The sequence below is a fragment of the Scyliorhinus torazame genome, chromosome 12, assembly GCF_047496885.1.
Source record: "Scyliorhinus torazame isolate Kashiwa2021f chromosome 12, sScyTor2.1, whole genome shotgun sequence".
Taxonomy (NCBI): Eukaryota; Metazoa; Chordata; class Chondrichthyes; order Carcharhiniformes; family Scyliorhinidae; genus Scyliorhinus; species Scyliorhinus torazame.
The window spans coordinates 88,194,466-88,204,336 of NC_092718.1; the positions used below are offsets into that span (position 1 = coordinate 88,194,466).

Below are 9,871 nucleotides of genomic sequence, written 5' to 3' on the forward strand. Positions count from 1 at the left end.
TTTTTAATTTTTCAAAAGTGTTTTAGCAACAAAAACAAGTCAGTGGAAAAACCAGAAAGTCGTGTTTGGCAACATGTTTGAACAGAACAACAAGAAAGAGAGAAAAAAGAAATCAGGTTTGGCAACTTGTCAGAGCAACAGAGTGACTCACTTCTGAAATGCATTACACGGTTTGAAAACACATATCATTTCAGAATAATCTAAGATGCATATTTATGACCAAAACAATGCAAAGAGCTACATTTTTCAGAAAAAATGATTCCTTCTGCCGCTTTCACTTCAAAATTCAGAACATTAATTTTCACCACATGCTGTGACAAAATGGCTTCACTCAACGCAATCCAACAGGGAGGCTCTTAAATCGGGGTTAGAGATCCTGAGATTCAGGGAGTGCGGCAATTTCTTTCCCAAGCGCCTCTTCTTTCAACTCAACCGGCTAGGGGCTTTTCACAGTAACTTCATTGCAGTGTAGATGTAAGTCTACTTGTGACAATAAAGATTATTACTGTTATTAATCTGTTGCAGTTGTATCTCAGGTGAGCCTGATCACGTCCCCAGTTAACTCCGTCGGTATGTATTTCCCAGTGGAAAGTGGACGGTGAGGGCGGGGGGGGGAGGAGTTGTGGATCTTTCTCTTGCCAATGTCCACCATACAAGATTCACATTCGGTGGGACCTGCAGATCCCACCAGTGGGAAGGGGCTGGAAAACCCCAGCCCCAGGAGTTGGATTGAATTAATGGTGTTAGGCGTCACTCAGCTGGTAGCACTCTTTGTCCCAAGCCCGACGATTACGGGTTTGAGCCTCAAGTCAGGACTCGAACCGCAAAACCCTCAGTCGCCAGAGGTGCAATCTTTCAGATGAGATGTTAAACCAAGGTTGAAAATAAAAGATCTCTCGGCACTATCTCGAAGACAAGCCGGGTTCTTTGACCAATATTTAGCCCTGAATCCACATCGCAGAAACAAATTATCTGGTCACTCTCACATTGGTGTTTGCGGGAGTTTGCTGTGTGCAAATTAGCTGCGTTTCCCACATTACAACAATGGTCATACTTCAGAAGGACTTCAGTGGATGGAAAGAGCTTTGAGATGTGGGCTGTTCATGAAAGGCACTATATAAATGCAAGTCTTTCTTTAATCATCACCCGAATTAGAGTGTGGGGGACACTGGTAACACCTCTAGAATCAACAATTCAGCACATCCGCGGCAAACATTCTGGCCTCCATGGGTCAGTTTCTGTATTTTGCTCCCAATAGTCAAATTTCCCAGTTCACACTCTCAAATATCACGGAGGAACAAAGCTTTGAGTTTAGTCCCTGCTGAATAAGCAGGAAATGGGCACAAACTACCTGTTTGACTGATTACTATACGTTAATCAGTTATTTTGATAAAACTGCAATATATTAATAGGGTGCATGCACGATTCATTGCGTCTGACTTAAGTTTACATTTCCTATTTTCTGAGTTAACATTGAGTTAACGCAAGTTTGATCAAGAATTATCCTGAGACATTAGTTAACCTTTCTGTTCAGCTGAGTGCCGGCAGGATGACCTTGCATTTTTGATGTTTTATGACATTGTTTCAGTTGCCAGCATCTGAAGATTATTATTTTATACTGAGTTGCCTCTGCTGCTGTGTCCTGGCTCCTTTCACCAATAGTTGCTTTAAATTCCTAAACACGGCAATCACAAAACTCCTTACAGTTTATGGGGGACTCCGGATTAGTACTGTTGTGGAATCATCAACAACTCACCAATAAATATATTAATAATAATAATTACTTATTGTCACAAGTAGGCTTCAATGAAGTTACCGTGAAAAGGCCCTAAATATTATGGTTATTTTAACAAATAATTTGAAGCAATTTTCTTGCAGTATTGGTAGATGGTAAACACCAAACAGGAAATTGAGAATTTAGTTCCAGTCTGTCCTTGAACTTACCATTCAGAACCCCTTCGAAACAGATGCAAGCCGACAGGAAAGTTAGGAGAAGCCACTTCATTTTCAATGGTTTAAATTATTATCACCACGACAAAAGCTTTCGACTCTGCACTCCAGCCTCGACCAGTACACAATTCTTATCTGTTGATCTGAAGGGGGCGGGGAGATCATATTTCAACTTTGTTCCGGGTTTGGATTGTGTCCAATGCTTTGTGTAACACTCTTTCCCCCCTACCCCCCCCCCCCGCCCCCCCTGGCGCCCCAATGATTTTTTTTTGATGCAAATGACCAGATTTCTATTGTGGGATATACTGCATAGGTATGTTTTTTTTCAGCAGACTTTTTTTGTATTCTTTATATTTAATTGCCAGTCACTTCCTGAAACTCCCGGCCAATGATGTTAATTGGAGTGAGGCGACGTCAGTTGTAACCGAGTGAAACTTGCTCTGACACTTTGCGTTTTGTGTGCGTGTTCAGTGGTTTGATTCGGTGACAAAACTCGTCAGTCACGTGTGGGGATTTCCAAGCTTGGAGTGAGAGCGTCGCTTCTGACTGTGTGCCTGTCGGTACTGGCATTCGATTGCCCTGGGCTCCCTGTCAACTCGCCCCTGCCTGGAGCTGGGGAATTTGATGCTTCTGGGTCACCGCACCTTTCAAACAATAAAATTGCATCGCAGGGCAGCGACCTTTCGGAATTTTATTGGGCGTATCCTTTCCCGGAGCTGCATTACAAAACCCACCTTAACAATTCCATTCAATAAATAATTTATTAAATTAATTTAGCACACTTCCATCAATATCCTCCATTAATACTTGTTCCTGTCATGAACACAATTGTATCAACAGCCACCATTAATGATTGACCTGCCCCTATAGAGGCTGCAATATATTGGCCATGTTTAAGCGAGAGCACAACGAGGCCCTTAGATCGCGGGAGAGGCCAACATTGAGAACCGCCCTGTCGTGTTGGGTGTTCCGCTATACAAACGAACCAACACGGTTGTAGATGGTACAACTCTGTTTTATTATTCTTGATAACATCTACTGTATACTTCTGGCTGTGGTTCGTACTTTACCAGCACTATCATAGAGAGGCACTCAGCACATGGTGTATGTCTGAGTGGCACGCTGTGAGCTCTGTGCTCTGAGCTATCTCCTGCTGGAATGAGCGGGAACTGTGGTGGTCCCCGTTTTATAGTGCTTGTGCTCTCACTGGTGATTGGCTGTGATGTTACGTGTGTGTTGATTGGTCCGTTGATCTGTCCATCAGTGTGTGTGTGTGTTTGCACCATGATATGTATATATGAATATCATGACATCCCCTCTTTTCACAAGAATATGTGCCTATATGGTAATAAATATTGGTGTACTGAGTGCAGCTGAATATGTGTGCAATATCTACAACATGTACATGAGGCTAAACTATATACATAGGAAGGTGTCAGGTGCAACATAGCAACGAGGTTGTACCATAAACAAAACAAGTGCAATCATCAAACATCGAAAGAGAACTCCTGGAACGACAAAAAGAGAAACACATTAACATTGTTGCATAACAATTCAGTGAGTCCAGTGTGCAAATAGGCTCATAAGTCCAGCCTAGTAGGTGGGCGACAAATTCGGGTTGACTGCCTCAAGGGTGGGTCAGGATCCACCGGCTGAGGAATGGGCCTGGCCACAGGTGAAAGAGGAATAGACATAGTGGCAGGAAGCTCCACAAAGTCGACATCAGGGACAACAGGAGGGCGTGGCACCGGCGCATGATCACGTAGCGAGCGCGGAAGCAGCCGAAGGGCCCGCCGATTGCGCTGGCGAATGGAGCCATCAGGCAGGTGAACCAGGAACGAGCGGGGAGCCACGCGGCGGAGAACTTCGGCAGTTGCCGACCAGCCACCCTCTGGTAGGTGGATGCGGACGTTGTCTCCAGGCACCAGGGCAGGAAGATCAGTTGCCCGAGTGTCATGTGCCACCTTCTGCTGAGCACGCTGCTGTCGCATCCTTTGCAGTACTGGAGCATGGTCGGGTTTAGGAACATGAATGGACGGTACAGTGGTCCTGAGGGCGCGTTCCATCAACAGCTGGGCTGGTGAGAGGCCTGTGGACAGTGGGGCCGAGCGATAGGCCAGCAGGGCTAAACAGAAGTCAGATCCAGCATCAGCAGCCTTGCATAGGAGCCGCTTCACGATATGGACGCCCTTTTCCGCCTTCCCATTTGACTGGGGATGCAGAGGGCTGGACGTCACGTGTGTGAAGCCATATAAAGCGGCAAAAGAAGACCATTCTTGGCTCGCAAAACAGGGCCCGTTGTCCGACATGACGGTATGCGGAATGCCATGGCGAGCGAAGGTTTCCTTGCATGCTCTGATTGCAGCTGATGATGTCAAATCATGCAGGTGTATGTATGACCTCCGGATAATTTGAAAAATAGTCAATTATGATGACGTAGTCCCTGCCGAGCGCATGAAAAAGGTCCACACCCGCCTTTGCCCAGGGGGACGTTACCAACTCATGGGGCTGAAGCGTCTCAGGGAGTTGCGCCGGCTGAAACCTTTGGCAGGTGGGGCAGTTGAGCACCATGTTGGCAATGTCGTCCCTGATGCCCGGGCAGTACACAGCTTATCGGGCCCTCCGCCTGCACTTCTCAACCCCGAGATGACCTCCATGTAATTGTTCGAGGACCAGCCTGCGCATGCTGTGTGGAATCACAATCCGGTCCAACTTTAGGAGGACACCGTCAATGACGGCCAAGTCGTCCCGGACATTGTAGAATTGTGAGCACTGTCCTTTGAGCCACCCTTCCGTCATGTGACGCATCACACGTTGTAGAAGGGGCTTAGCCACAGTCTCCCGGCGAATACATCAGAACATAAGAACTGAAGAACTAGGAGCAGGAGTAAACCATCTGGCCCCTCGGGCCTGCTCCACCATTCAATGAGATCATGGCTGATCTTTTGTGGACTCAGCTCCACTTTCCGGCCCGAACACCATAACCCTTAATCCCTTTATTCTTCAAAAAACTATCTATCTTTATCTTAAAAACATTTAATGAAGGCGCCTCAACTGCTTCACTGGGCAAGAAATTCCATAGATTCACAACCCTTTGGGTGAAGAAGTTCCTCCTAAATTCAGTCCTAAATCAACTTCCCCTTATTTTGAGGCTATGCCCCCTAGTTCTGCTTTCACCCGCCAGTGGAAACAACCTGCCCGCATCTATCCTATCTATTCCCTTCATAATCTTATGTGTTTCTATCAGATCCCCCCTCGTCCTTCTAAATTCCAACGAGTACAGTCCCAGTCTACTCAACCTCTCCTCGTAATCCAACCACTTCAGCTCTGGGATTAACCGAGTGAATCTCCTCTGCACACCCTCCAGTGCCAGTATGTCCTTTCTCAAGTAAGGAGACCAAAAACTGAACACAATACTCCAGGTGTGGCCTCACTAACACCTTATACAATTGCAGTATAACCTCCCTAGTCTTAAACTCCATCCCTCTAGCAATGAAGGACACAATTCCATTTGCCTGCTTAATCACCTGTTGCACCTGTAAACCAACTTTTTACGACTCATGCACTAGCACACCCAGGTCTCTCTGCACAGCAGCATGTTTTAATATTTTATCATTTAAATAATAATCCCTTTTGCTGTTATTCCTACCAAAATGGATAATCTCACATTTGTCAACATTGTATTCCATCTGCCAGACCCTAGCCCATTCACTTAGCCTATCCAAATCCCTCTGTAGACTTCCAGTATCCTCTGCACTTTTTGCTTTACCACTGGTCTTAGTGTCGTCTGCAAACTTGGACACATTGCCCTTGGTCCCCAACTCCAAATCATCTATGTAAATTGTGAACAGTTGTGGGCCCAACACTGGTCCCTGAGGGACACCACGAGCTACTGATTGCCAACCAGAGAAACACCCATTAATCCCCACTCTTTGCTTTCTATTAATTAACCAATCCTCTATCCATGCTACTACTTTCCCCTTAATGCCATGCATCTTTATCTTATGCAGTAACCTTTTGTGTGGCACCTAGTCAAAGGCTTTCTGGAAATCCAGATATACCACATCCATTGGCTCCCCGTTATCTACCGCACTGTTAATGTCCTCAAAAAAATCCACTAAATTAGTTTGTCACGACCTGCCCTTTATGAACCCATGCTGCGTCTGCCCATGGGACAATTTCCATCCAGATGCCTCGCTATTTCTTCCTTGCTGATGGATTCCAGCATCTTCACTACTACTGAAGTTAAGCTCACTGGCCTATAATTACCCGCTTTCTGCCTACCTCCTTTTTTAAACAGTGGTGTCACATTTGCTCATTTCCAATCCGCCGGGACCACCCCAGAGTCCAGTGAATTTTGGTAAATTATCACTAGTGCATTTGCAATTTCCCTAGCCATCTCTTTTAGCACTCTGGGATACATTCCATCAGGTCCAGGAGACTTATCTACCTTTAGCCCCATTAGCTTGCCCATCACTACCTCCTTGGTGATAACAATCCTCTCAAGGTCCTCACCTGTCATAGCCTCATTTTCATCAGTCACTGGCATGTTATTTGTGTCCGACCCAAAAAACCTTTCAGTTCCTCAGCCATTTCTTCATCTCCCATTATTAAATCTCCCTTCTCATCCTCTAAAGGACCAATATTTACCTTAGCCACTCTTTTTTATTTAATATATTTGTAGAAACTTTTACAATCTGTTTTTATATTCTGAGCAAGTTTACTCTCATAATCTATCTTACTCTTCTTTATAGCTTTTTTAGTAGCTTTCTGTTGCCCCCTAAAGATTTCCCAGTCCTCTAGTCTCCCACTGATCTTTGCTACTTTGTATGTTTTTTCCTTCAATTTGATACTCTCCCTTATTTCCTTAGATATCCACGGTCGATTTTCCCTCTTTTTACCGTCCTTCCTTTTTGTTGGTATAAACCTTTGCTGAGCACTGTGAAAAATCACTTGGAAGGTTCTCCACTGGTCCTCAACTGTTTCACCATAAAGTCTTTGCTCCCAGTCTACCTGAGCTAGTTCTTCTCTCGTCTCATTGTAATCTCCTTGTAATCTCCTTTGTTTAAGCACAAAACACTAGTGCTTGATTTTACCTTCTCACCCTCCATCTGTATTTTAAATTCCACCATATTGTGATCGCTCCTTCCGAGAGGATCCCTAACTATGAGATCCTGAATCAATCCTGTTTCATTACGCAGGACCAGATCTAGGACCGCTTGTTCCCTCGTAGGTTCCATTACATACTGTTCTAGGAAACTATCGTGGATACATTCTATAAACTCCTCCTCAAGGCTGCCTTGACCGACCTGGTTAAACCAATCGACATGTAGATTAAAATCCCCCATGATAACTGCTGTACCATTTCTACATGCATCAGTTATTTCTTTGTTTATTGCCTGCCCCACCATAATGTTACTATTTGGTGGCCTATAGACTACTCCTATCAGTGACTTTTTCACCTTACTATTCCTGATTTCCACCCAAATGGATTCAACCTTATCCTCCATAGCACCGATGTCATCCCTTACTGTTGCCCGGATGTCATCCTTAAATAACAGAGCTACACCACCTCCCTTACCATCCACTCTGGCCTTCCGAATAGTTTGATACCCTCGGATATTTAACTCCCAGTCGTGACCATCCTTTAACCATGTTTCAGTAATGGCCACTAAATCATAGTCATTCACGATGATTTGCGCCATCAACTCATTTACCTTATTCCGAATACTACGAGCATTCAGGTAAAGTACACTTATGTTGGCTTTTTGACCTCTGTTCTGAACCTTAACAGCTCGATCAGTAACCTCTCCTAAGTTATATTTCCTCTTAACCTTTCTCCTAATTTTCCTTGTCGTTGAACCCATATCTTCATGTAACAACCTGCCGCGTCGCTTACCATTAATGTTTTCACTTCCCGTTTTATTCCTTTTAGTATTCCTGGTCCTATTCACTGATCTCCCCTCAGTCACTGTACCTTGTACTGTCACCCTTTTTGATTTTTGACTATGGCTACTCTGCCTTACACTTTCCCCCTTACTGCCTTTTGTTTCTGTCCCTGTTTTACTACCTTCCAACTTCCTGCATCGGTTCCCATCCCCCTGCCATATTAGTTTAAACTCTCCCCAACAGCTCTAGCAAACCCCCCCCCCCCAGGACATCGGTTCCTTTCCTGCCCAGGTGCAGACCGTCCGGTTTTTACTGGTCCCACCTCCCCAGAACCGGTTCCAATAACCCAGGAATTTGAATCCCTCCCTCTTGCACCATCTCTCGAGCCACGCATTCATCCTATCTATCCTGACATTCCTACTCTGACTAGCACGTGGCACTGGTAGCAATCCTGAGATTACTACTTTTGAGGTCCTACTTTTTAGTTTAACTCCTAACTCCCTAAATTCAGCTTGTAGGACCTCGTCCCATTTTTTACCTATATCGTTGGTGCCTCTGTGCACCACGACAGCTGGCTGTTCACCCTCCCCCCCCCCCCCCCCCCCAGAATGTCCTGCAACCGCTCCGAGACATCCTTGACCCTTGCACCAGGGAGGCAACATACCATCCTGGAGTCTCGATTGTGTCCACAGAACCGCCTGTCTATTTCCCTTACAATTGAGTCCCCTATCACTATAGCCCAGCCATTCCTCTTCCTGCCCAGCTGCGCAGCAGAGCCAGCCATGGTGCCATGAACCTGGCTGCTGCTGCCTTCCCCTGGTGAGCCATCTCCCTCAACAGTATCCAAAGCGGTAAATCTGTTTTGCAGGGAGATGACTGCAGAGGACACCCGCACTGCCTTCCTACTCTTGCTCTGTCTTTTGGTCACCCATTTTCTATCTCCCTCAGTACCTTTCACCTGCGGTGTGACCAACTCGCTAAACGTGCTACCCACGACGTCCTCAGCATCGCGGATGCTCCAAAGTGAGTCCATCCGCAGCTCCAGAGCCGTCAAGCGGTCTAACAGGAGCTGCAACTGAACACACTCCTTGCACGTGAAGGAGCCAGGGACAGTGGACATGTCCCTGAGCTCCCACATCGCACACGAGGAGCATGTCATTGGTCTGCGATCTCCTGCCATGTCTTAAACCTTCGGTTAACTTCAACAATTACAATTTACAAAAAAATAAATAAATAAACAACGAAGAAAAAAATATATCAATATACCAATGAAAAGAAAAAGAAAACAGAAACACTACTTACCAGTCACGGGCCAGACTTGCATCATTAGCTGGCAGATTGGCCGATGTGAAGGCCACACGCGCTTCGACCTGACAGATGAACCCCCCCCCCGATTCGGGCGGTGTGCTCACTGCTCTGGACAGGGCATCCGCGATGATGATGTCCTTACCAGGAGTGTAGACCAGTTGGAAGTCGTACCTCCGGAGCTTGAGCAGAATGCGCTGGAGGCAAGGGTTCATCTCATTGAGGTCCTTTTGTATGATGCCGACCAGGGGTTTCCACGGTGAACTGAGGGAGACCATACACGTAGTCGTGGAATTTATCTATGCTGGTTAACAAACCCAGGCACTCCTTCTCAATCTGCGCATCGCGCTGTTCTGTGGGGGTCATGGCCCGCGAGGCATAGACGACCAGGGCCCATGATGCAGTGTCGTCCCATTGCAGGAGTACCGCTCCAATGCTGGCTGGCATCAGTCGAGATCTTTGTATCTCGAGTAGTGTCGAAGAACGCCAACACCGGGGCTGTGGCGAGCTTGATCTTGAGCTCCTCCCATTCCTTCTGGTGTGCGAGCAGCCACTGGAACTCCGTAGTCTTCTTCACTAGGTGGCGAAGAGCCGTTGTGTGGGAGGTAAGGTTGGGAATGAACTTCCCCAGTAAGTTGACCATCCCGAGAAAGCGTAGCACTGCCTTCTTGTCTGCCGGCTGCGGCATGTCTGTAATAGCTGTCACTTTGTCTGCATCCAGGATATG

The 9,871-nt window shown here is 46.3% G+C and overlaps 1 protein-coding gene across 1 annotated transcript in view; it reads right to left on the minus strand.

Moving 5' to 3' along the window:
- Positions 1-2,121, minus strand: part of LOC140386542 (cell surface glycoprotein MUC18) — a 37,642-nt gene extending 35,521 nt beyond the window's left edge. The window contains exon 1 of the mRNA XM_072468962.1: positions 1,945-2,121. Coding sequence (XP_072325063.1) covers positions 1,945-2,005 — 61 coding nt within the window. The 5' untranslated portion in view covers positions 2,006-2,121. The remainder of the gene's footprint in view (positions 1-1,944) is intronic.
- Positions 2,122-9,871: the final 7,750 nt, after the last annotated feature.